Genomic DNA, 27,964 nt, shown 5'->3' with positions numbered 1-27,964 from the left:
CTTTTAAACACATGAGCACTGGGCTCAAGTTAGAACTTAAAAACCTTGTTTTGTTTTCATTTATTTACCTCTATGGCTGCTTTCTATTTATGGCAAGTAATGCTGATTTTCTATTCTGGGATCAATATAATGTTTCCCTCTAAAATGTTTCTCTAAGTGAAAACTTGAATTGACTTCAACGAAAAATATTAAGTAAATCGCAATATTGGGCAGGACACACGTTTGGGAATAATCCTAACGGGGGCCCTTGCATGTCTGTTGGAACACTCCCAACAGTCCTACCAGCTCAGAGAGTTTCTTTGTTTTGTGGATGAGACAAGCAAGGCACGAGCTGGTTCAAGTCTAGAGCCGAACGCCAACCCAAACCCAGGCCTTCAAGAGCATCCCTGATTTGTTAAAATGTAAGCCATACACTCAGCCTCCTTTTTTCTAGACTGAATGAAGAAGAGATTGCAGATTACAGCTAGAAAAGTTAAGTGTATTAATCTTTTCCACCCACAAGACCAGCTGTTACAAGGAAGGACGTTGACCAGAGCACAGCAGAGTAAGAGAAAGTCAAAAGCAACACTGCTCTCTCCCCGGAAAGAAATGCGACACCAACGAGAAAAACGGGCAGACAGCACAGCACCAAGAAAACATTACTTCGTTCTTCCTTGAAGACAATATCGAAGGCAGGTTTGTTGTAGCCACACGCAGTCCCTCCCTGGATCCCCTCCCTCGCCCACCCACCGCCCACCCCCACCCCCCCATCTCCCAGATGGACAGCAGCTCGCTCCAGGACAGAGCAAGCGAGCAGCGCGAAGTGGAAATGGGGGTGAGATGAGAAGGTGAAATCCAGGAAGAACAGGTTTGTCCACGAGCACATACTTGGGAGTCAGTTGAAGAAGATGGTTTGGAGCATTTCTTTTGCTTTCCAGCTGCTGACCAGGAGCTGGATGGGGAGTTCAGGGTCACTGCCCAGGTTAGTGAGCTGGAGAGTCAAGTTAAGAAGTTAAGATGTTAAGTTAAGTTAAGTTAAGTTAAGAAGAAGCACAGCTGTAGCCCCTCGATCCCACATGTGGGGTTGTCTGGTGGCAGCAACCGTCACCCCCGTGATTGTCCAGGCTGGTGTGGCAGGTGTGGCCCGAGGTGTACGCCCCCTCCCTGGAAGCATCTCTTCTTGACACCTGGGGCTTCCTGGAAGAGGGTGGTCTTCTCCGAGAAGACAGCAGAATGAGTCTCCTCCTTCCTTGGACAAACTCTACGTCTCCTCCTTCTCAGTCTTCCATAGGCGTGTTCTCTTACTGGGACTCCGGGAAGCCAGACCTCTCAGAAATGCCTGGCTGGCAGCTGCCCAGACAAAGCACCTCTGCTCCTGTCCTATAAACTTCCAACGTGGCTATTGGGTGCATCACCACGTCATCCCAGCCCCGGTCCAAAGCCACAGCGAAGAAGAGACCTTCTCCACAAGAGACCATCTTCTTGACGATGGCAAGGGCTTCCGTTTCCTTAGTCGCTGCTGTTTCACGGCTCCAGGGTGCTCATGACCTCTGCAGACACCAATCAGGTGCTGACCCACAGAAACGTGTCCTGAGAGTCCAGAAGGTGATGGCTTGAGGATATGGGAAGATCTCATTTTTCCAAGCGCACTGTCCTCTGTGGGTCCCTGTTGAATCCAAGTTACCATTGAATATGGTAGACCTACCTCCGAGAAATTATGGTTTACACCAGTAGATAAGCTTGCCAATCTCCTGGGAAAAGAAGCATTTCGTAGGGAACCAGTCCTACTGGATGTATGCTCATGTGTATGCGTCTACGTAGGCAGTAGCAGGTACTGTCGACTTAGAGAGAAAAACTTACCATTTGCCACAAAGCACTACACCTATTCCTCCTCACGATGATCTGGTTCTCATGATCTCTTAGTTGTTCCCTAAGAAGTTCTTTGTGCTTTGAGATCAGAGACCTCATTTACACAGCCTGGGAAGAACTGGACACCTGAATTCACTCAGCTCTGCCTTTTCCATGAAAAAGTGTAGAGAGAAAATGCAGCTATGAGGTGGCCTGTTAATCTTCTCTGGGAGGGTCCCTTTGCCTGGAACTGAGAGCATTCCTGGGATGTGGGACTTGCAGTACAAAAAGTGGGGTGTCTGATCATTCTTCCCATTATTTCTGAGGACAGAGAGAAGGGGGAGAGCCAGTGGGTTCTCCTTCCACAGATAAAATAGGTGATAAGGAGGTAATTGTGGCTTCTTAGGATGACTTAGGAAGGAAAGTGGGGTCAACAGATCAAACACAAGGGCAAGGAGAACTGGTGAGGCTAGAAACTTTGGGCCCATCTATATTTCGTAACCTCCCCCACCACCCAGCACCCACATTCCCTTTTCGCTGGGCTGGGTCCCTAAGGACCAGCAATCCATCTTCGCAATAGCATTTTTAATCATCAGTCAAAAGAAAGGCTACCAGAAAAAATATGCCCTCATGAGTTTCAACCTGGGGAGATAATTTGCCCCAAGACGAAATGATTTGCCGGTAACTTTGAGATCAAGGCAGCATCTCCTAAGGAGCTTGGAGGAAGTGAGATGCTTAAAAAGATGTGGAAAAATGGAACCCCAGCAGCTTCACAGGCAGGGGGCCAGTGAATTTTCCCCAGAAAGTAGTGGTCTGTGATTATGTCTTTGCCCCAGTGAGCAAAATGCCTACCCCGAGACCAAGCACTGCCTTGGCACAGGGTCCAGAAGGCCCCTGAAATGTGTCTTATTGGAGCAACTTCATTTCCTCGCCAAAGACCATCCTTCGGCAGTGTTCTCAGTAAAGGTGCCGTTCCTTTTCCCATGTCATGGAAGGAAAGTGGATCAAGCTTCATTCCACGTGACCTCAGACCTGGTATGCCGATGAGAAAAATGTCATCTTTAAACACACAGAGAAATTAGACGAACAGTAAAGATGCCTTTGGATAATGGATCCAAAATCAAAACCTGAGCAGTTTCCAGAACTATCCCCAAGAAAAAATAGAAATGTTCACATCTATCAACCAGAAAATACTGACGTTTCAGAAGTTCTGTAGTGCTTCTGGACAGACATCTTGGCATTGGCATCAACTTGATTTCATTACAAAAGCCTTGATAAATACACCCACCAACGTATGTCCAGGAGGTGGCCAGAATGGAGAAAAGACTTAAAAGGGTGCGTAGATGGCAGATCAGCGTCTCCCAATATCTAGGGGCTCTCAAAGGGGATAGGGAGCTAACTGCATTGACCCCGATGCAAGATGGAGCAGAGACGGGACTGTGTCCCAAGAAAGGGAAAAACTTTCTTACAATTAAAACTTCCCTACAATAGAAGAAACTGCAGTAGGAGGTAGTAAGCTCTACCCCAGGAGGTGTGCAAGCAGAGACTGATCAGACTTCAGGGATGCTATGGAAGATGCTACTTCTGCACTGGATGGGAGGCTGGATCTGGGGTTGCCTGAAGTCCCTTCTCAACTCCAAGATCCTCCATATTCTGGCCTTGGGTCCTCTCCCACAGTGCGCTCCATGTACTTTCCCTGGGCCCTTGGCCCCACTGCCTCGTGCCTCATAGGTGGTGATGAGGGTCAGGAGAGATGCCAGGGTGTCCTGTTCATGCAGACATGAATGGGAATGAATGGCTTAATCATGAGCCATGTTCTCAATCAGAAGCATGATTCCAAGGATTCTGGGTCATTGTGTATGGGCAGTTTCTCAAGTTCCTGGTGGTGTCCACTGTGCAGAACTGTGTACCTAGGGAGGAAGGCAAGAAAGCATGAGAATTCAACAGGTGTCCTTCAAATGCCCCCAAGAGAGTGTTCCCACCCACTGCCGTTGAATTCCTTTCTACCGCATGCTTCTGAGAGCATGGTGAGGTGGGGCCGTGCATGTGGGGACATCAAGAGGGAAGTCCCCAGAACTGAATCCAAGTTGCAAGCTAAGTTTCCTCCACCAGGGAGGGTTCTGAATTCAGTAATATCAAAGTGCTGAGATTCATAAAGTTCTCAGAGTCTGAGAGACACAGTAACTGTACTTGTTTCTTTGATTCCTTTTGGTGACATTTGGGAAAGTAAATCAATTAGACAATCAAACAGCATGTTGACTCCAAGCATCACCGTGAAATTTACTACTTGACAAGTGTTTATTATTTGTCTGCAGCATCACACAGCTGCACTCATATGTTAAGTGCCTTTAAATCCATCTCAATCGCAAGTGGGTCCTATCATCAGTAACCCAGATTCCAGCATCTGGCAGTTATTCTTATGAAATTTCTACAGCTTTTCAGAGCACGACCACCGCTCACTTCCCTCAGGCCAATGTCAAGCCCATTCAGTAGAACAAATAAACACATGCCAGTTATTTGGCATCATATGTTGACAATCCACTTGGCCATGGCTTCTCATGAATTACATTAATGCTTTGTTTTGAATTATACTGAATTATTGTTGACTTCTAGTGACTGATTGGTATTTACCAGGTACCGTACACAAACTTCTCCAGTGTCACCTTATTTAATCTTCATAACGGAAGACGGTATTATATTTTGCAGTTGAACAAAGTGACATAGAGCTTCAGTGACTTGTCCAAGAGAATAAAGGAATAGATGAAGAAAAAGTCAACCAAACTCTATCTGATGCCAATACCCATGTTCTCACACAACCCTTGGACCAGGTATGGACTTAGAACAGTGGGTCTCAACAGGGACAACTAGGAGACATCTTTGGTTGTCATGGCCCTTATGCAAGGGCATCTAGTGAGTGGAGACCAAGGTGCTGCTAGACATTGTGCAACACACAGCACAGTGTCCCACAACAGAGTTACCTGATCCCAAATGTCCATAGAGTCATAGCTGAGAAACCCTAATCTCGAATAAAAAGTCCTCTGAGCTGGCAGAAAGCAGATGTTAGCTGAGGAACAAAGACAAGGTGACAGACACGAGTCTGAGCTCTCAGAGAACTGTCCACTGCCGCTGCCACTGGGCTTGAGGCTTGGTGGGGGAGATGGGGGATGGGACTTGAAAAACCACCCGCTAGCACCTGCTAGACGAGCGTTGGGAAGATGAGAGTGGAAATGGCTCTAGAGAGGAAGATCATGCACTTCTAATGGGGATGACCAGGCAAGGTGTCTCGGGGAGGTATTTGACTGAAGACCTCAGGTAAATCAGTGTTTCAGCTACTGAGTCATTAATGCTCAGGCCCCAAACCACTCCTCTATGCTTGGCTTTGTAAGGATGCTGCAAACTGAGTATCAGTTTCGTATGGGGCTCCAACTGGGCTTCTCCACCAGGGGGCGCTGCAGGAGGATGGACGCCTGGGAGAAGGCACAGGGCCTTGCTCCACCGGCCGGCACCATCCCGGCCAGTGTTCAACCCGCAGCTGAGTCCAGTTCTCAGTCTAACTCTTGTATAAGCAGCTTCACAGCAGCCCCTGAAGGATGGCGGCGCCAGCTGGCCAGCGCCTCCTCTTCAGAGGTCTCTGTCTCTGCTGTGCGGGGTCTCTCCTCTAAGTTTCTGTTCCATCTGTTTGCTTTCTTGTCCTCTCAGCCCTGGAAGCAGTAGTTGCCTTAGACGCAGCTCCAGGGACTGAGGAAGGAAGCCGGGCCCCAGGCACCATTTTCCATAATCACATGCATTGTTTCATTTGTATCATTTACTCTTCTCAACTCTAAGTGGTACCTACAATACTTAAACCCATTTTATAGATGAGAAAACCGAGACTCAGAGAAGCAAAGCAATTGAGAGAAGGCCATAGTGTCCATGATGCCTGACCTCAAAACTCTTAACGCTTTACTCTGTTTGTGGCCAGTAAGTAACTTTCACAGGCCATCAAGGGCACCCCCTTGACACCAAGTTCATGTGAAGAGGGTGTCCTGGTTGAAAATGAAAACTGATAGACGTGATCACATTAGAAAATGTGCTTTCACGGGGTGTAGGCACGTCTCTCCAGCAGCCTTTCCTCTATCTCTCCTAAGCGTCTGCTTCTCATGTGCCCTTGAGCAGATAGTTCGGGAATGACTAGAGAAAAGGTGTGGACCTGGAGTGGATATTGCAAGTGGAGGGTCCCTTTACCCAGAGCACAGCTGAAGGGCAGCAGCCTTTTGAGAGATGGGGGTCGGCAGGAGGACATGCTTTCTAGTTATAACACGTGTGTGGGGAGGGTCCTCACCGTGGTGTGGCGGGTGGTACGCACAGGATGGAGGAACCAGTCTGAGACTTTAGTGGCAGGACCGAATGAGCTGCAATGGAGTCTGGTCCGAAGAGGTACTCTCTGGGCTTGGGTGTACATTCCCAAGTCTCCATGAGATACAGATCTTTAACGTGATGTTTTCACTTTCATAGTCTATGGGTATTTTAGCAGATCCAGGGGTCATCAGGACAGCCACATTATGAACCTACACTGCCTTGGAAATTCGGATCCCACACTTGCATGAGGTTCACCCTGATGTCGCCCCGACACTGGCAAGCTTTAGGTTTTGTCTCTGCAAGTAGAATGCATAAACCTCCAACAGTCTGTAAGTATATTCATGGGGATCTACATATCCCCAGTTTGAGGACCAGTGGGGGAAAGGAGGCACACTTAATGGATTAACCAACCCCAAAACAGAACAGCCTTCAAGCCCTGACACGACCATCTGCTGGTTGTGTGAGCTGGTCAAGGAGATCAGTTCCACCTACCTTACAGCTTCTTTGTGATGATAAAATTACCTTCTCTAAAGGGCTTTGCAAAGGGCTGGATGCATAGTAGATACTGGTATCTTCACTGTTAAGGAAACCAAGGTTCAGAAAAATATGACTTTCCTAGGGTCCAAGAAGTAGTTACACGTGGGATGGTTAAGAATACAAACTCTTAATGCCTGAGTAAATCTGGCTCTGACAGTCACCAACACTGGGAATTACTACAATTCACAGGGTTGTTGTGAGCATTAGATGAGATAATGCACACAAAATGCTTATTAGAATATGATGGCCAAGTAGTAAGCACTCCATAAAACTTGAAGCCAGTTCTTGATCACTGATTTGGTGCAGAAATCATTCTTTAGTAATTGATCAGACATTTGTTCACCTAGCAATTGATCACAGAGCCAGAAGAAACCTTCATGATGGGTTTACAGATAAAGAAAGAGCCCCAGAGACAGCCTGTCATCTGTCAGAGTGGCAACAGCCTCTCGGTTCGGTTTGGTTTACAATCTTACTTGGCGTTCTGCAGCTGCGCTGAGTAGAATGCAGACCCCAGATGCGTGGGTGTAAACCTGGGCAGTTTCAAGTCCAGATGAAAAAAACTCACGGCTGTTTCCCAAGCAACGGCGAGGCGGGAGGGAGCTCCCTTCAAGCTGGGTTGCTTCCCCCCTTAGCATTAATTTACTCAAACATGAACGGAGCCACATTAGGTTTGGTAATTACCTGAGTCTACAATTCATTCACTGAACAATTAGCATTGCACTTAGAGCAGCTTGGATGCAATAATTAGTTGCATAATAATAGCCCCCTCTGCCTGCCCAGCCTGGCATTTTAAGGAAATGATTAGACTTTATTCCACGTCACCCCAGTGCTCCCCCGGCATGGCAGTGCTCACATGGGGTGCCTGCCAGAGGTTTTAATTATTAAAATGGGACATGCATGGGTTTAAAGGGATTCAACCCTAAGGCAGAGTTTCCTGAAGCTGGAGCCCTAACACCTGGGAACAGAAACCTCACATGGGGCATTTTCTTGATGTTGGGAAGAATGAGACTTTCAAGTCCTTGGCCTTTTTCATTCGGCCACTTATTTAAAAATAGGGGCACATGGTGGCTCAGTGGGTTAAGCCTATGCCTACATTCAGCTCAGGTCAAGGTCTCAGGGTCCTGGGATCGAGCCCCAGGTCGGGTTCTCTGCTCAGCGGGGAGCCCCCCTCTGCCTGCCTCTCTGCCTACTTGTGATCTCTCTGTCAAATAAAACAAACAAACAAACATATTTTCAGTGTCTACCATGGTCTAGGAACTGTGCCACGCCCCAGAGACATAAGGGTGGTGAAGAAAATCTGCAGAGTCTCTGTCCTTCTGGAGCCCACAGTGTGGCACCGGAGACCCACGGTCAGGTGCAAAGTCACAGCCTCAAGAGGTATTGACATGGGATGTTCGGGCTTGCCGTGACACCATGTCACAGGGACACAGGTGAGGCTGTGCATCAGGGTCTTGTGGGCCAGGAAGCGGTGGAGATGAGAACTGAAGGGTAGGGAGGGGTTCAGCAGGCCAGGGGAGGGGGAGGCTGGCAGAAGGACCACTGCCACAGGGGTGGGTGGAGCTTTGAGGGTCGAACAGGCTGCGGGTCAGTCTAAGATGAGCACGAAGGCATGGTGAGGCTCAGCACACCATGGATGGCTTCACTCAGCTGAAAGCCACGGAAAGCTGGCCACAGCTGTGAGCCGAGCAGGTGCACGAGGGCTTCATGTCTGAAAGAACACTCCAGCTGTGGTGTATAGAATGCACTGGAATGAGGTGGAATCCAGAAGTCATTTAGGAGATGTATTAGCTTCCTATTGCTTCCGTACAAACAGTCACAAATTCATTGACTTAAAAGAACACAAATTAATTACCTCACAGTTCTGGGGATCAGAAGTCCAAAATAGGTCTCACTGGGCTACAGTCAAAGGATACGGTTGAGCTGCATTCTTTCTGGAGGCTCTAGAGAAGAAGCCCATCCCTAAACTCTTGCGAAGGTTTTGAGCAAGGCTTGGTTTATGGCCGCCCCGCCCTGCCCTCTGCTTGCATCGGCACACCCCCTCCACTGACGACCCTCCTGCCTCTCGTCGTAAGGGTGCTTGTGAGTACAGGGGCCTCGTGGACAATCCAGGATAATCTCCCCATCTCAAGATGCATAGCTCAATCACATCTACAAAGTCCCTTTGGCCGAGTAGGTGATAGATTCTCAGGATTTGGGGGTTAGGATGTGGGCCTCCTAGGACAGCCATTATGTCATACGCCACACAGAATTCTCAAGGTGTCCGGAGGTGGCTCAGAGATATTGGATGGGACAAGTGGGGGTGTTGAGAAGTCAGATTCAGGACATGTTTATCTTGAAGGGTCCACTGACGCCTCACCCATGGGGGCAATGGGGGTGTTTGGTGTTTGAGGCACAGCATGAGTGAAGTAAAGGCAGGGAGATAGGGCCGAGCACAGAGTGGTATGCTTTTTGGAGGAAGGGTGGAAGTTCTAAGAATATATCCTCTATGGTGAGGTGAGAGTGCTGGGAAATGAGGCTTAAAGGAGGGTGAGGTGGCATTATTGGGGATCTTAAAAGCTGGGCTAAGGAGGTTGGGCTGATTCCTTAGGTGATGGAGACTGAGATGAACACTGACTGCACTGTGGGAAATGGGAGGGATGGTCAGGGCCCTGAAACTGGCGTGGAGGCTCCCTCATCTGGGAAAGTTGAGGTCATGAGCAAGGCTAGTAGCAGAGAAAGGAGAAACAGGACCCTGCAGAGAGTGATGGGAAGGACGCCATCATGGATTGCACATGGGGACCCACTATGAAGGGTGCCCCAGTGAGCCTGAATTTATAGACGGGGCAACTAAGTGGATGCCATTCACGAGGGAGCCCCCAACCACCCAGAACCTTCTCTTCTCCGGTAGAGACATTTTCAGTTCCTCAACATTCCTCACACATCAGAGTTTTTACTCTCCTCAGTTTCTTGGTTGTTCCACTCTGGACTAGCTTACCTTTGTAAGGTGGCTAAGGGTCCCGGACCTCAGAACCTCCCCTTGGTTATGTATCAGTGGAGTCAGGATAAAAATCCACATTTATGGTCCAGGTGTCCATTTTCATACAGGTATTTATAACTATTCTGAAACAGGGAGGGTTTCCTTTAAGTCTGCTCCCCTCACACTCCCACCCCATACTTTCAAGGGTGCACAATCTCCGAAATGTGCTTCTTCACCGTAAGATGCAGCTGTGGCACCCAGCCCCTGTCTCCCACAGTCTGAGGCAGGATCGCCACCCCGGCAGCAGGCTCTTCCTGGTCCCAGTGGAGGCCAAAGCTAGAGCATTCCTCTTCCATCTCCAGAGAAGACGTGACTGGGGACGACATCCAGACACCGTGTCAGGCTCTTACTGCTTGACAGAGAATGGGGAGGGCTGGCTGAGGGAGCCGGGTTTGGCCCATGTGTTCACAGAAGCAGAGAAAAGTGGTCCAGAAAGAGAAAAGACTGAAGTTGATGTGCAGTACAAAGCAGGCCAGACATCATGGCCTCTGAGAGATGAAAGAGGAATGCCAATCCCTAAAAGCACCCCATTCCTTATTTCAGCCCCAGGGAAGACCAGTAAACTTCCTGCTCTGAGGTCTCTGTATCTCTTCAATAGATCTCTCTTTGTTTTCCTTCAGGAAGCATGAATGGATTTACAGCCTGTGGTAGATACTATGAATTATGTATTTTAAAGCCAGTGCCCATACTCTCTTCTTTCTTTCTGACAGGGGATGTCTCTTAGTAGAGGCAAAAGTGCTCGATGCATTGCAGCTGAGGGGTTGGCCAGTGATCTTCTCCTGGTGGACAGGACCCAATGGTCTGCTAGGGGAGTCTGCTGAAAAATGTTTTCATACTGAATGAAAGTCAAGTGCAAGAAGAGTCTGCCTTATCTTTGAGCATTTGATTATGGCTATGGTTTTTGAGGAGAATGCAGTGTTTGGAGCTGTTGCAGCTATTTTGTGGCCATAAGAGCATCATCCCAGGATGAAAACTAACCGGTTGAGAATGGCAGAGTGGAAAGTTAAAAAGGATACAAAGCATCTTGTCCTCCATGCTGCTGTTGACTTAATGGATTAACCAACCCCGAAACTACCCAGCTCTGGACTTTCTATCTTGTATAAATGATCTCCTTGTTTAAGTTAATTTTAGTTAGGTGTTGCAGATTGTCCTTGTAGGCCAAAGTGTTCTGAATGATGTGATGTCCATGCTCCCTGTCTTTCATGTCTACAGACACTTCCCAAATTCTGCCACATTCAAATCCTGCCTCTCCTTAAAGACCCAGTTCAGTGCCCACCAGGAGGCCTTCCAGAAGCCTTCTACACTATCCATCAGCAGTTAGTGTCTGTAGAAATACAAATTATTTGTGAATGTCAGGTGTTTGATTGGACATATCTCTCACCTCTTAACACTCCTTAAAGGGAAGGTCCCTATCTTATAAGAGGTAACGATCTTTCAGCACTCTATACCAGACCCTGCACTAAGTGCTTGGAAAATAATATTGCATTTAGTGCTTACAATGACTCTATGGTGTCAGCATCATTATTTTATATATTTCCATTTCAGAGATGTGGAAACTGAAACTCAAAGAGCTTTGACTTGCTCTTGACGTTGACTTGCAGAGGTCACTCAGCCCTCAATGGGCAATGCCAAGATTCAAATCCATACGTGTTAGAATCCGGAGCCCTTTTTGCTGTTAGTAATTCCCAAAGTTATTCCTTCTTAATCCTTGCCATAGAGCTCAGGACACCTCCCACAGAGTGTAGAATATCATGGAATCTATAGAAATGGAAAGCACTGAATGCATTACAGAATGAGACAGTCCTCCCTGGCATTGGTTGGCATTTATATTGATTACAGAGGACGTTGGCAGGTCTTCTGTCCCTGGTCCTCATGTGGCTCTGTGTGTTGTCCTGCTCAGATAATCTCTGCCTCTGTGATGTGCTTTTCATCTTTTATGTTCCATGCCATAGCTTCTCGGGGTGGGGGGGTCCCCTCCGCATTTGGAAATGGCCCTGCTTGTGGGTAGTTTTGGTTCTCAGTCTCTCCATGGGAAGGAGACTGAGAAAGCTACCTTTGCACGAAAATCACATCATGGGCTGGGGTCGTTCCCATGGAAATACCCTGGCAGAGAATCTGGGAGTCTGAAGATGAAGAAAGCCATGTTTTCCAGCTGGTAGAGGATTGAAGGTATTATGCACTAAATGCATCCCACCCCAAATATATCCCTAACTCCCAATAGGATGGTATTTGCTGGTGGGGCCTTTGGGAGATAATTAGGTTTAGGTGAGGTCTTGAGAGTGGGGCAGCCATGAAGAGATTAGTGCTTTTATAAGAAGAGGAAGACAGACCATAGCACCTTCTTTCTCTCTTCCTCCCTCCCTGGTTCTCTCTGCCATGTGAAGACTCAGTAAGAAGGTTACCTGTCTGCAGGACAGGAAGAGGATTCTCACCGGGAAACGAATCTGCTGGCTCCTGGATCTAGAACTTCCCAACCCCCAAACCTGTGAGGAATAAATGTTGGTTAAGCCACCCAACCCATGACAGTTTGTTATGGCCACCCTAGCAGACTAGTACTGGAGATCTTAAGGAGCCAAAGCAAAGATGTGCAGGGAGGGAGAAGGAAACAACAGGCTATGTTAGAGAGAGGGGACTTTTTGTCTTTAGGAGATTAATTCGGAAAAACCCGAGGCATCAAGAGAAAATAAATGACCAGAAGGGTGGGAGCCAGGGGGTGCTTCTGTGAATCTTTTACTAACACTTCATTTATCTATAGGTCAAGCATCCAGTGACCTTACCTATCCAGAGACCTGACTGAGAGGTTTTTATTTGTTTGTTCTTTTTAAAGGCCTCTGAATCATCAGAGTAGCTGTCGCAAGTGTGCTGGCTTGTCTTAGCCCTCCTTGGTTTTTCACTCAGAGAATATTTACACTGGGTTTGTGTGTAACTCTAAAAAGTTTGGTTCCTCTTCCACACATGGCAGATCAGAGCTCGCTAGAGCTGGACAGACAGGCTGCCGCACAAAAGGATAGTGGATGTGTGCAAAGAGCAAAGAAACAGAAGCAAGTTGACAGAAATTGACCCAGTGAAGCCAACAGCAGTCACTTGGTGAAGACGAAAATGTTTCAGTCCATCTCTCTAGGCTGTGACTGTACTAGGATGCCTTAATACAGGAAAGCCAAAACCACAGCTTTTTTTTTTTTTTTTTAAAGATTTTATTTTATTTATTTGAGAGAGAGAGACAGTGAGAGAGAGCACGAGCGAGGAGAAGGTCAGAGAGCGAAGCAGACTCCCCATGGAGCTGGGAGCCTGATGTGGGACTCGATCCCGGGACTCCAGGATCACGCCCTGAGCCGGAGGCAGTCGTTTAACCAACTGCGCCACCCAGGCGTCCCAAAACCACAGCTTTGAATAAAGTGGCTCCAAAATCTGATTCGATACTGGGGAATCCAAATAAAGTCTGTAGCTCCGCGGCTAGTGTTGGGAAAATGCTAATTTTCCAGCTTTGATCAACTATCCATGGTTGTGTAAAATGTTAGCGTTGGGGAAAGTTGTGTGAAAGGTGTATGGGAACATTCTGTACTATCTCTGGACTGTTCTTCCACGGATATAAATGTGTTTCCAAATAAGATGCTAATAAAATACTATCAAAAATCGCCCCCCTTGATTTGGTCACAGTCACTTGTTTAAGAAGGATGAAGGGTGATGCACCTGGGAGAAGCCGCCGTGAAGCAGCTGACTCTTGAGTCTGGCGAAGGTCATGACCTCAGTGTTGTGGGATCCAGTCTTGTGTTGGGCTCACACCTGGTGAGGAGTCGCTAGAGAGTCTTCCCCCCTCCCCCTCAGCCCCTCCCCCACTTGCGTTCATGCACTGGCTCGCTCTCTCTCTCTCAAATAGGTAAATCTTTGAGAAAAAGGAAAGATGAAGGAGTTCACCACTCATAGCCGAGGAGAGACAGGATGAATGGGGACCTGGGATGACCCAGATGACAGAGGTTCTGAGGACCATGATTTCACGGGGTGAATCCAGCTCCGGCAGGGGCCCATCTCCCAGAGGCCCAGGGAAGGCTGTGCTCCCAGAACAGGGAAGAAGCCCCAAACAAAATCTAAAAATTAAAGAATAGAAAAAGAAAGCCCCCAAACCATACATTTCTCCAGCCTTCAGATCAATAGCACTCGAGGTCCAGAAGGAAGTCTGGGCGTGGCGGGTTTCTGGCAACAATTGTGATGTTTCCCTGTCAGGTGACGTGTCCATGGGACAAGGGGGTCCAGTGAAGACGGAAGAACAGGCAGAGACCAAGGACATGGTGTAGGAAGAAGTGACGAGACAGACACAGACAGACTCAGAACACAGACAGTGACAGACTTACAGAGTCAGACAGGAACTGGTCTATTGCAGAAGAGCAGGAGGAAGCCGGAGACAGGGGAGCAGCCGCTTTTAGTTGAAACAGAAAACAGCCACAGATGAGGGAGAGCCAAACAGAAGTTGAGAAAGAAAAAAGAAAGAAAACACAGAGGTTAGTGGACAGGGGATCTTAGCCTAAAGGACTATTCCAGCAGCCTCAAAGTGCCTTTAGGGAGGATAAAGCGGGGAGCATAATTATTGCACAACATGGGTATGTCACACTGTCTAGAAAGCACTTTACTAGTTGGCATCTCATGTGGGTCTCACAGCAGCCTGGGAAGGGTCACTGGGCAGGTGACTCCCTGAATTTACCATGGAAGTTCACAGGCCTCAAGAGCGCAGTCTCTTGTCCACAGGTACCCAGCAGCGAACACCGCTGAAAGCCACGTGTTCCGAGTCAACCTTGCAGCATGATGGGTCTCCAGGACGCACAGACAGCCACCCGCTACCCCCGCCTCCCCTTCCTCTTCCTCATCACTAGCCCCCATTTCTTGAGTCCTTATGGCTGCCAGGTCCCATCCAGCATTTCTTATGTGAACCAGGAGTGATCCCATATCATATTCACCACCACCTGTGAGGCAGGGCGTCCTGTCCCCGTTTTCTGATGAGGAACTGAGGCTTTGAGGCAATGTGACCAAGCTAATCTGGTGAGCAAGAGGGAAAACATGGCTCGACCCCCAGGGCCTGACTCAGAGGCACATACCTTTAAACTGCGAGCATCTCGAATCTGAGCCTCGATTCTAGAATCCTGGTCTTCCTGTCCACTCCACCCCCTGCCTTGCCCCAGCCCCCTTCCGACTCTGGGCCAGGAAAGCAATGAGGCTCTTTTTTTTTTTTTAAGTTGAGCTCTGGGTCCCATTCTAAGAAGGAAGAGCTGTCCATGGCTCCCTCCTGTTTCCCAGAGATACCCTGAACCCCTGTACTAGGAAACCCCACCCAAATACCTATCTCCTTCAGGGCTCTAGGCTCTATAAGGCTCTCTTAACTCTGCCCATGTTCCCCCGTAGCAAACATCAAGTTCCGCTTTAGATGAGACAAGCAGTTAAGAGAAGGCCAGGATCCCGCACTTAAGATTTCTAAGGGCAGTCTGGTAAAATGATTCGCCATAAGGTTAAAAAGCACAGAACATACCCTCTTCAGCTCTACTCTCTCTTCTTTAGCTCATCCCCTGTGATAGGTCTCTGTCAAAGAATCTTTGAAAATATCTTTGGGTAGATATGGCCGCTTTCTCCATTCAGCTACCTCTGACCATGTCAATATGATAACCTTTCCTTCTTGTAAACAGACATCGCATTTCCTGCTTCTATGATTTATTTGACAGTATAAGCTGCCTTGTGACAGGCCTTGATGTAGCTTAATGAAGTGCAACCGATATGCGCGTTTACCTGGTATGTTTCCCGATAAATTACAAGCCGCGGCTTATTCATCTTACTGATCATTAGTCGCTAGGCAATGCTGATTGAGAGTCAAACGTCCAGAATTCTAATCTCAGCCCCACTGCTCAGTGGCCCCTCAAGCTTGGCCCTCCCCATGTCTCAAGTTCCTCACCTGTACCCCAGAAATCACTGAACACAGCACAGGGAGTGTTAACAGAAACAAAGCACGCTCACCACGTGCACGGGGCTCAGTCAATACGAGCTGGCACTACTCTTGGCCAACTTTCAGTTAAAGGGCAACTCGGACCCTCAGCTTTTGCTTCCTTCAACTGGTTCTCTCCAGTCCTTCGTTAGCACCGTGACGTGTCTCCCAGTCCTTCACTAACAAAGCTCTCTAGGGCTTACTGTGGGAGCGTTCTGAATATTCTGTGAAACTCTTCAATTTCAAGAATACACAGGCTGGTGTGAAAATGTGGGAAAGTAGGAAACTTTCGTTAGGCCATAAATAATCAGTTGAAGACTTAAATGTCTGGTTATTGGTTTGCCTGACATGCTTCCCTGGCAGTCAGACGATCAGAACCCAGGGGCTCAAATACCAAAAGCCATGGTGTGTTTTATGCAAGAGGAGTGGAAATCACCCCTTCTTTCTGGGTCCTCCACCCCCAGTCCTACTGGTGTAGGGCTGGGATTACTCACAGGATAATAGAACTGTAAACTGTACAAGTAGCTAATACTTGGGGGAGTGTGTGTATGTGTGTCCTCAATATTCTCATTAAAATTTTAACTACTCTTACATATTTATTTATAACTTTTTCCTTTTAGATGTAAGCCACAATACTGTTTTTCTTGGCTATAAACCTTAAGGAGCCCAATGCATGAACTTTTGGAAGGGCGACGTGTGGGGAAGTTTATAAACATGTCTGAATATAGCAGATGCCGGCCAAAAAAACAAGAAATTTTTCTTGTGAAAATCTTAGACTAGAATGTAATTCTTAACATTTTTTCACACTGCCTGATCCTTAAAAATGGGAGATGTGATTAATTTTACACCCTGAAGTAAGGTTAAGATGAAATTTAAAATATGAATAGGAAATAAAAATTTAGATTACCAGAAATTTTATCATTTGTATTCAAAGACCTTATTGACTGTCCCCTGTCCACGTCAGCCTTGCTGGGTTAACAGGGCAGTCTTCCTGGGACCTTCCACTGTTTGGGAGCTGGAGCGATCACCTAAAACCACTTCCAATCAGATCTGTTTTTATTTACAGAGATTGTTTCTTACATTTGTACTGCAGACCGTGATCTTACAAAACCCCTTTGATGTCTGTTATTTTTATACTCCCCACACACACATGAGGTGGTGTGAAGATCTGAATGAAAAAAATAGGTCCCTTGTCCCCTTCCTCTGCCCAGACAGTAGGGGAGACTTTAAATGATCACACTAGACCATGCTCCCTGGGCAGGCTTACCTTTCTGAAGCATGTTCAGTCCAGACACGACCTCTGCTGGGAGCTCAGGACAGCAAGCCGCGTGAGGCGAGCTGCCTTAGCTGATCTTCAGACGGGATGTGACTGGCCAGGGATTGGGCAGCAGTAGCCTGCTGTCTGGCAGCAGGTGTTAACGAAGCTCAAAGCCAAGCAGACAAGGCTCAGTGGCAGACAGACAGACGGGCCTGGCCGGGAGCTGGGATCCTGGAATAACGGCTTGGAGTGCTTGGAAACACCCCGGAGAGCTCCTGCAACCTGCTTGGACATTCTGAGGTCCCTGGCTTCTTTGATCAGTTCCACTCCTGCCACTCTTAGAGGAACGCTTACTTAAAAGTGCCTTATTCACAAATATTGATTGTGTTACTATCCCGACACCATTGCCATAGGCTCATATGAGAAAACTCCATCAGGGTTAACACAGAGACCCACAGGGCTGCCTTCCCTGGGCAGGGAGGTTGTTTTGTCCTCCTGCTGCTCAGACCAATGGTTCTGTGTCTCCCAGACAACGGGTGGGGAACAAGACACACACTGTTTCTAAAGCAAAGCTGACCACCAGGCAGACGCAGGTCATCAGCTGTCCCTAGCAGGGCAATGCCCCTTCTACAAAGTACCCTTCTAATTCTTCTGCCCTATGCATCAGGGGAAATGCTGAAACTCCTTTTCATGACTTCTGCAAAGACAGCCTCAGGGAGCACGACCTTTCACACCGCCCAGCGGCGGAGTCTGTTTGCATCTACTGCCTTAACGAGAACCTGAGCTAATGTGGAATTACAGCTCACATTGGTCAGAAAAGACAGGGACCCTTCCATGAGCGAACTTGGAGACGTTCCCTATTTCTAGTCATGAGCTCACTCTCACGATATCTACCACTCTGATCTTAACAACCTGCTATACACATCACTTCCAGGAAGCGCTTTGCTCAGATACGTTTTGGCTTTTGGCCAGAACCAAATACAATACAATACGCATCGGACCACACCAGCTCTGTTGTCAAAAACGTGCCGACTTCCCCTCTCACGCTTCCCCATGGCAGGTAGCTTAGCTGGTCGCCAGTGGCAGACTGAAGTCTGGCACATCCTGAAGCCAACTCTATCCTGAATGGATGTATTGGGAGGGTGGGTGCCGGCGGCTGTTGATGAATTTCACTCTGGGCAGCATAAACAATGAGGTCCTAAAAGGGGGGGTTGTGTTTGTTTGCTCAGGGCTTTTTCCATTCGGCTTGGTCATCCGCGGTTGGCTGGTTACGTATGTGGTCCTAAGATCAAATGGCTGGAATCCAATTATCCCAGCTTCCTGTCTGCAGAGCCTTGCCAGGGAAGAACACAGTCATGTTTGCCTGTCTTGTCAGGCTCCCAGGACTCAAAGTATATCATTTGGAGAAAACTAACAAACAACAGATCCTCAGATGTTTTATGGGAGAGGCAGCATGGTGTGGAGAGAGGACACGCTGGTCCAGAATGCAAAATCTACACTCGCCCTTATTCTCCCTCTTCCTGGCTCAGCGTCTAGCCCTTCACTTCCCTGAGTTCGGTTCCTTAGTTCTTAGCGGGGATGGTAACACCAACTGCTGGGTTGCTGGGAGCTTCTGGTAGGACGATGTAGGTGGTCATGGAGATTGTAGTAACGAGGGTCGTTGACATTTCCTAGTACCTTCTGTGAGAAGAGCAGCGTACTAGGTGCTCAAGAGATGCTGTCTCACTTAATACTTGCAAACGCCTTTGGAAGAGTTGGTGATGATGGCCATATGATTTTAATAGCAATGGCTAACATTTCTTCAGTGTTTACCTTAGACCAGTCTCAGCTTCATGTGTAAGCCCTAGATCATGAGCAGTAAGTGTTATTATCACTGCTTCCTGACATCGGAGGAAAGTTAGAGGCAGAAGTTGGCTAATCTGCTCAAGATTGTGCTGCCGGGAAGAGGCCACAAGGAATCAAACAGGCATCCCGATTCTAGAGCAGAAGTTGTAAACTTTGCCTATACGGGGCTAGATGGAAGAACGTCAGGTCATTGTACTATTATAGGGCTGACTTCCTCAGGCACGGAGGTCCTGTCATCCTCATACAGTCTCTGTTGCATATCCTTCCTCTCCTATTTCACTTGTTCTTTTTCTGTTTGGTTTTATGTTGTTGACTTTTTGCTTGTTTTTATACCCTTTGCAAAAGTGAAAACCACTCTTAGCTCAAGGGTGATGAGAAACAGGCCGATGGTTAGACGCGGCCCATAGTAGTTTGTTGACGCTTGCTCTAGAAAGAATTTTACTTTTACAAATAAAAAAAACCCAAACCTCCAGTGGTTAAGTTCCTGATGTTAAGATTCAAATCCACTTTGTGTCCTTCCAGAAACTGTCAACAGCCTTCATGGGTGCTTTGAAAATGGAAGGTATTCTCACTGAGTTAGGGATGCTGGACTCATCCCAGTCAATTTCCAAAGACAACAGGCTTTTTCCTCTTGGAACAGACTTAGGAACAAGCCAGAAGTCTGAGATTTGGCAGACCCAGAGCAGAGGACCATGCCCGACACACACATCGCCACCGAGTGAAATAATTCGGAGTTCATTCAGTGATTCACTAAGGTCTCAGCCATTTGCTCAGACTCTTCTAGACCTTGCGTTGGAGTCAGAACATGAAGGCAATGACACATTCCACCATCCAGCTCAGGGGGAATCTGTAGCAGTTTATGAGATAATTGCCACAGAGCTATCTGGGGGGAAAGAAAGATGTTACGAGAAGAAATACCTTCTTTACGACAAATCACTCATCAGACAACGGTGGCAGTGGAGGCCGTATTTACGGTTTTGAAATAAATATCCCACCAACGGAGGCCTGGCAGGAGAAAAGACTCTGTGACGTCATCAAATCAATATTGTTGTATCCACAGACACGGCCTCCCATTAAGCAGGGGTTTTCATCTTGACCTTGAGTTTCTACTTCAGAGAATAAAGGAGCTTCTTGGACATGTATCTGACCATCTGTTCCTATGTCCAGATCTTTAGGGGCAAGGCCAGAGATTTTATCTGGCTCTCAAAGAGTTTTATTGGGCCCCAAATGTTAGAACTGTAATACATTTTTTGCCGTGTAATTTTCACGTGATGAGGAGAAGGGAAAGATGAAATTTTCTGGTGTGTAGTAAGTACTGGGTTTTGCAGATGTCCTTGTCAGTACGATGCTTCCTTAAGCCCTTGAGATACCTATGTGGGGTGCTCCCCCAAGCAACTCACCAGTTCCCCACTCGCCCTGGTGTGTGGGTCTGCACATCCAGTGGGAGGGTTAATCCCCAGTCCTGGCTGGCTAAAGTGAGAGGCACTCAGGATCAAGCAGACCCACCACCCAGCACAACAGTCTCCTCTGCTTTCTATTTCTCTCCCAGATGGGGCCCCCCGAGACCACCATGACAAGCCCTGAGGCTTTTTCCTCCCATTATTAGGGCCTAGCAGAATTGTATTAAACAGCAGGTGTTTTATAAAAGTCTATCTGAATGAAGTTCAGAATACTAATGAAATTGATAGCAATTACTCCTTACATTCCTAGGGTGATTAATAAGGTTGTTTCTTATTATACCTCTTGAGATACTATCTCAAGGACACCGTCTCTATGGGCCGACCTTCTCTATGCCCTGGTCGGGCTTGGTCAATTAGAGGACATTTTTACTCGGTGTTGTTTGTTGCTGGTGGTGGTTTTGTGCCGAGATGCCTGGTTTGGAGGTTTGTTTTGTGTGTGGGCCTGAGAGCATCCTTCCTCGGGGACTGTGGTTGTAGCCCCAGGGAATTAGGTCCTGTGGACTGAGACCAGGGCGGGCTGGATTAGGCTCGACAGACAGGGTCACCCATGAACTGGGACTTGGCTTTAACTAGCATGTGATGGGAGAAAAACACAAGTGGGCTGCAGCAGAGCTGGGAACAGCCACGTAAATGACCTGACGGTTAGAGTGGGATTGTGTTTTGGGCACGGATGACATATTGATGAGCTACTGGGAACCACTTGAAGTTTCTCAGGAGCATTGTTGAATATGGAAAATTTTCATCAAATGGAAAATTGGGGGGGTTTACTTTATTTTTTATTTTTGTTAGTTATTGTGTGCCTGTGTATAATTTTAAAAATACATTAACCTAGACAGACGTAAAGGAAAAAGAATTGGAAAACAGTATAGTTGTCTGGTATGATGGAATGGGGAATGAGCCCCGACAACTGGCAATGAAACAAAAAAGGAAAAATGAGATAAAAGACCTTTCAAAGGAAGAGAATTTGGAAACTGAATGTACGAGACAGAGATGGTTGAGAAATCAGGAATGACTTCCCACCGAGAGTACTGGCATAGTGATGATGATGACGGTAGTAAAGATGATGATGATATTGGTATTTGTTGCCCAATCCTATACATTTTAGCATATGGTTTCTTAACCGCACCCAACTTAGCACTTCTCACCTGGCTTTCTAGTTTTGGGGACCATATCTTTTCTATTTCTATTTCTATTCTATTCTATCATTTTGGGGACCAAATCTTTTCTTTAACATGGAAGCCATCAAATGCCTGCGAACAACATTAATTTACTTCTCTCTCCTCTGGAAGCACAAAAATCTTTGTCAAGTGAATAAAAAGTATTTGGTATCTGTGAAATAGGTTAGGACACTTGTTTTGTGAGGGATTTGAGGCTCAGAGGGGAAATGGCTTGCCAAAAGCCACTCAGCAGGCAGCAGAATTAAGGGGACATCAGAGTCCATTTTTTTTTTTTTTTTTTCCATCACACAGCCTACGGCAAGTGAAACCATCAACCGCAATAGGAAGGTTTGAATAGCAAATAAATGCCAGGAAATTAGAAAATAAATAGAGACTGCTCTCCACTGAGAGGGCTACTATTAGATGAGACAGAATTCTGGAATGACTTTGGCCTTTTACTTTTATAAGCTCAATGTTTCCAGAAGGCTCTGTGTTGTGGAGAGGAGATGCAGTAATAAGGGTGGCCCTGATAAGAATACTCTTTCCTGGTTCCTTCCATTGACTCACATCCCCTTGACCACTGCCCACTCTCTGGCTGGCTGGGACAAGAAGTCCCATCAGAAATGGTGCTGTGGTTCAACCAGCCAGGGGCTTTTCACTTGAAATTAGAAAGCCCTTGCTCTACTTCCTTTCTACAAAGCCTTAGTAATGGATGACTCACAGGCTCGGGACAAGTTCCTGAGGATGATAAAGACGCATTGCTTTATCAATGGCTTTGGAGGAAGAATGTGGGGTGAAGAGGGGAACAGTGTGTACTCTGGCCAAGAACTTCATCATTAAACAATGGAATATGGGTCCCCATTTGGACCCTGTTGACCAGAAGACCATATACGAATGATTACCATGCTAACTCAGGGGACCGGGGCTGGAATGAAATGACGTAACCCCCTCATGTCATTCAATCCTGAGAAGGACTCAATTGAAATTAAATTATCTGGTCTCAACCACGTTTTTTTAAAAACACAGATAATGTCTGACCTTTCATCCAAGGCTCCAGACCAATCTAAAGGACTATCCATCCAGGCTACATGCTATGCACACATGTTATAAAACGTCTTCTAATTTCGAAGGGAGTGTCTCTTCAAATTCGATGGCCTTGCTTCTGTCTCTTCCCTTCTACACAGGCAGGAAAGTAAAGCAATGATCCTCAAGACAGGCCAATCTAGGTTTGTGTCCTGGCTCGGCTCATTATTATTTGTATGACCTTGGTTAAGGAGCTCAGTGTCTTTGGGCCTCATTTTATTTGTCCACAAAATAGGGTTTATCAGATAAAATAACCATGAACACAATAATAATAATAATTTTACCAATTATCTGCCTGGGGGTGTTCTAATCGCTAGCATACACGTAGTTTGATTTAAATTATACAAGCTCATAAATTAGGTAACCTTGACGCCTCTCTTTTACTCCTGAAGAAACTGGAGCTCAGAGAGGTGAATTCCCTTGCCCAAACAAGCCAGCAAGCTGGAAAACCAAGATTCAATCCAGCCAATCCTTTTTTTTTTTTTTTTTTTTTTTTTTTTTTTTTACGTTAGTAAGTTACAGAAAGGGCCGCAGAAGCACTGCCATGTCTTAGGGGCTCAAAAAGTGGAGTCCTTTTACCTCTCAGCAGGTAGAGCATGACTATGGCTTAGGAACTTCATGAACTGGAGCAAACAAAGAGACATTTCGGTGTTCTGTAATAAGGCGACTGGGTGACAACTCGGCTTCCTGTCCCTGCTTGCCACGTTGTACTTCTCTGATTCTGCAACCCGCTTCTCTCTCCTCCTGCGTGGGAGTCATAGCCTGCCTGTTTCCAGGTCACGGGACTGACACAGACACAGCCAACACCCGCCCCTCTCACCACTGCCCTGCCCCCAGTGTCTCAACACGCTTCCTATAGGGCTCTCCATGTGGCTTTGGAATTTCAAATTTCGCGAGATCCAGAGTAAAAATGGTAGCAGCTCCCCCTCCGGGAGCTCTTCCTGCATACCTACGCTGCACTGTTTATGAGCCTGCACCTTCATGACAACACTGGGGGAGGCACCATCATTTTCTCTGTGCGAGGAAGAAAGAGAGGCTCGGACAGTCCAGAACTTGTCCAAAGTCACACACCGCTCAGCAGTAAAGCCTGAATTTAAACCCATGTCCACCTAATGTCAAAGCCCAACGCTTCTCAAAACTTAAGCGGGAAAGGGGCAGGGACTGGCACCGAGCCAGTCATGTAGCAAGTTAGTTAGAAAACTGAGGGCCGGGGCGCCTGGGTGGCACAGTGGGTTGGAGCCTCTGCCTTCGGCTTGGGTCACGGTCGCGGGGTCCTGGGATAGAGCCCTGCATCGGGCTGCTCGGCGGGGAGCCTGAGTCCCCTCCTCTCTCTCTGCCTGCCTCTCTGCCTACTTGTGATCTGTCAAATAAATAAACAAAATCTTTAAAAAGAAAAAAAAGAAAAGAAAAAGAAAAGACAACTGAGGGCAGAGGACACAGACTTGCTATCCCTTGAGCTCGCCGCACTATACCTTAGCCTGAGCAATCTTGCCTTGGCCAACTCACACCCACAATCCGGCCCAGCCATCAGTCCCTCTGTGCTCTGTGCTGTCTCAAGAAACCTCACTCTTGGTGAAATGGTGGCTGGTGTTCTCTAGTAGGTCACACGCCCGGAGCAACCTCGGTCTGATCCCCCACTGCGTTCAGCAAATACAAAACCTTAAGCTTAACTTCTTTTTACAAGAGACAGCCAGGAACCAAAAGAGAAAAAGGAAACCTTGCATAAACCAGGGAAATAATGATATTTTAAGGCCCTAATCCTTTTTGCTTCTTTCAAGAAATATGATAAGCATCTTGATTTTATTCAAGATGGTCACAGGAAAATTCTCTTATCAGAAGGCTGCAGGCTTTGCAGTGGGTGGACACACACCAGAGCCCCGGCCAGATTTGGAGGGTGCTGTGCGGACTCTGCGGACAGTGAAAAGCTCCAAATTCTTCCAAAGGAGCAAATTCAATGAATTTATCGGACAGCTCCAGGGCATAAAAACCTGTGATGGGTGAGGGAACCCCAAAAAAATGACCCGTAAGAATGGGCCACTGTCCTCCAGGAGCTCAAACTCCTGCAGGGAAGCTCAGAATGTACATGATTAATGAACCACAGGGAAAAAGCGCCAGAGAAGAACAAATCAAGTACTTGGGGGGTTGGAATAGGTCAAAAGCCTCATGCTGTTCTGGAGGCGGGAAAAGACTTCAAGTCAAAGGTGTCCTCTGAGAGGGACCACGCTGGGGGGCCGTGGGCCCAGAGGAAAGAAGAGCGGGACCGACAGCCGGACCGTGAGATACAAAGGTTAACACACAATGTACTGTCTGCTTTGCAGGGATGCAGAGGAAGGACTGGAAGCGATGAAACTAGACAGGAGACTTAGGCAAACAATGTGGAGCCCAGCATCTGGTAGGCAGTGGAGAATCCTTATGGGGTTCTGATTAGGGAAACAGCATGCTCCAAGTCGGGTTTCAGAGGCGAACACCCGGTCCAGAGGAAGATACCATTAGTTGTAGAAGGATGATGTCAGGAACGATGGAGATAAGGAAATGCAGGAGGAAAAAAATAAAATCTGATTATACAACCAGACGGAAGGTGCCTCCTTAGCGCGGTAGGCAGTGCATCAGTCTCATATAACCAGATTGAATTTCCTCTTACTTCTGATACAATGAATAGTTTTCATAGGAAACCACTTTCTGGCTGGCCAAGAATTGGTTTTTACTTCTAATTAGATGGTATTTGGAATTAGCTTATTTAAAAGCAATGAAGAACCACTGTATAAATGCATCTTTCTTTCTTTGGACAGTGAGCACTCCATGGAGAAAGACGGAGGTAAAAGAGAAAAGGTGTACGGGAGAAGGATTCTTCGGTTTCAGGGACGGTGCTTGCTGCTAAAGAGAATAGGCCTCTTGTGGGTCAGGCTCCCTCAGCAAGGGATACGGGGGAGAAAGGCTAACCTGGGCAGGGACTGGGCCCCATTTCCAGCTCCCGATAATCTCTGCATCCTTTAGGAAATTTCGGGTTAACCTCTCAGCTCTGCTTCTTCATCCATGCGGCGGGGAGATGACACTTATCCCCCGGGGTCTCCTATAAAATGCTTCCCACCATGCCCGCACCTAGTAAGTAACTGACAAATAACATCTAAATCTACTCAATTGCTATCAGCTTTCACGTCCTCATCTGACCCCATCTCCTATCACGTTCCCCACATTCACTGAGCACCAGCCACACACATCACGCTCATTTGTGTCCCAGAGTCTTCGCACGCACTGTTCCCTTCGCCTGACATCATACTCCTCCAAACCAACACATGACTGACTCCCATTAGCATACTTGTCCCACGTCACAGGGCTGACCTCCTTAAAGCTTTCCCTGACTGCTCCAGATAAGGAACACAGTGTGTCCCATCTGTACTTTTTATGTTCTTTATGGCACTGGTGAGTATCTGAACTTGTCTAATTTGTGTACTTTCGTCCCCTTTTTTATTTTCTGGTTCCCAAAGGGACAGCAGACACATCATCTGTGGTATTTATTAATGGGCCTCTGGCAACAGACCTCTGACACATAGTAGTTTTTTGAGAATTTTCTGTTTCTCTAAAGATTGTAGCGCCATTGGCAGAATTAATCCATAGAACACATAGTAACCACGTAAAACACAGTGAATTCTTCATCAACAGCAGGTCCTCTTCCTTGCATGGGTCCAGAGACTTTCTTCGCTTTGGCTGGCTCCAAAGTGAAGAAAGACAATCTGGAAGGAAAGCGAGGAAGGGGACAGGGGCTCAAGGCTAAGTCAATCAGGTTTCTGAGGTTCATTCTTCCCCTGGGCATAGTGGATGCTTCACAGGGATGGAGTCTCAGATGTTCATTTTAGGAAAGAATTTTCGGGCAATGGGGCATTTTCTGTGTGGAGGAAGAAGTTTTGAAAGTAAGTGGAGAGGCGTGATTCTGAGAAATCACCTGGAGAAATAGTTCATAGGAGTCTTATGAATGCTTTATAAAAACTAAGGAGTGGGGGAAACCAAGCACCATCAGATTTTAGAAGAAAAAGCCAGCCCAGGGGCGCCTGGGTGACTCAGTTGGTTAAGCGTCCGCCTTTAGCTCATGTCATGATCCCAGCGTCCTGGATCAAGCCCTGCATTGGGCTTCCTGCTCAGCGGGGAGTCTGCTTCTACCTCTGGCCCCCTCATCCCTGCCTCATGTCTGTGCACTCATTCTCTCTCTCTGAAATAAATAAATAAAATCTTAAAAAAAAAAAAAAAAGAAGAAAAACCTCGGCCCAGCTGCTTAGGGTTTTAGGCTATAAAGAAGGCTCTATCTGGGAATATAATTATATTAGAATGGATAATATATTACATTGTAACATTATAATATATTATAATTATTACATAGTCATTATTATATTGTAATATTAATGAGCAGAGATGGGGAATCCAAATCTACCTGTTCCGCATCCTACTTTGACTTATGTGCAATGGGGTTCCCAGGGAATTTGTGTATGAAGAAAGGATTTTGATTTGAAAACCTAATTCTTGCATTTTATATGTGAGATGATGGGGGCTCCCTGGATGAAACAGAAGGGTTGAGATGAGTACCGTGCCCTGAATGCTAATGGCATCTTTCCATTGTCTCACACTCAGAAGAGAGTGAGCCTGGAATTCACAAACACCTACTCTAGGCCTAACCTCCCGGGGGTTCCAGGGTATTTAATGACCTCAATCCAAGGCCTCTGGATATGCAACTGTCCAGATGCCTCGAATGTGTGTGCCCTGAGAGCGGCTGGGCTGGGACCTTCTCTATCCTCTGCTCTTGAGATGGCCATCTCAGAGGCATCTGTCCTAGGGCATGAGGCCCTAACCAAGGTGGCAGGCAGGCAGACAGGTAGAAGCACATTATTTAAGGGTCCTGGGCTTCTGGCTTTACCTTTCGGAGAACCTGAAGCTGGAAACAGGAAATTCTCCAGCTTCAAACACCAAAGCATCTAAGAAATGGGCTGGGCTACCAAAGTGACAGAGAAGCTCCACAACACTGAGGCATGGGATTGACTTTGGCATTTTATTGTGTTTCAAAATTCAGTTATTAATTTTGAGACTTAAGATTTCCCTCAATATGTAATTTATATAAACATGTACAGAATGCATAAATATAAACAGATGTGGAATTTATCAAATATTTATCAATAAATAGAGAGAATTTATCTATTACAAAAGAAAGACTATGTTAGTTCCTGTTTTTCCCAGAATGCATTCCTGGGAACAGTATCAAGAGCAGATAAACTCAAGGGTGTTTTCCAGAGAGACAAATTAGATTGAGGGACTCCAGTACCTTCAAAGCTTTAGCCTCCAATAAATCACAGATGTAACTAATAATCTCATAAAACCAAAGATACAACCATCACTAAAATTTGCAATCCTTTAAAATTATATAATTAAATTCCATGTTCTCTATAACAGGCACATATGTACATTACATGTTGATTATACAGGACACTTAGTGCATTA

At 46.8% G+C, this 27,964-nt stretch overlaps 1 protein-coding gene across 1 annotated transcript in view; it reads right to left on the bottom strand.

Moving 5' to 3' along the window:
* Nucleotides 1-3,528: 3,528 nt before the first annotated feature.
* Nucleotides 3,529-27,964, bottom strand: part of HTR4 (5-hydroxytryptamine receptor 4) — a 176,538-nt gene continuing 152,102 nt past the window's right edge. The window contains exon 7 of the mRNA XM_044231892.1: nucleotides 3,529-3,737. Within this exon, the coding sequence (XP_044087827.1) occupies nucleotides 3,650-3,737 (88 nt within the window). The 3' untranslated portion in view covers nucleotides 3,529-3,649. The remainder of the gene's footprint in view (nucleotides 3,738-27,964) is intronic.

Source organism: Neovison vison, chromosome 1 (assembly GCF_020171115.1).
Source record: "Neovison vison isolate M4711 chromosome 1, ASM_NN_V1, whole genome shotgun sequence".
Classification (NCBI taxonomy): domain Eukaryota; kingdom Metazoa; phylum Chordata; class Mammalia; order Carnivora; family Mustelidae; genus Neogale; species Neogale vison.
The sequence above is the reverse complement of the archived record's forward strand: the minus strand, read 5'-3'. Positions and strand labels throughout refer to the sequence as shown.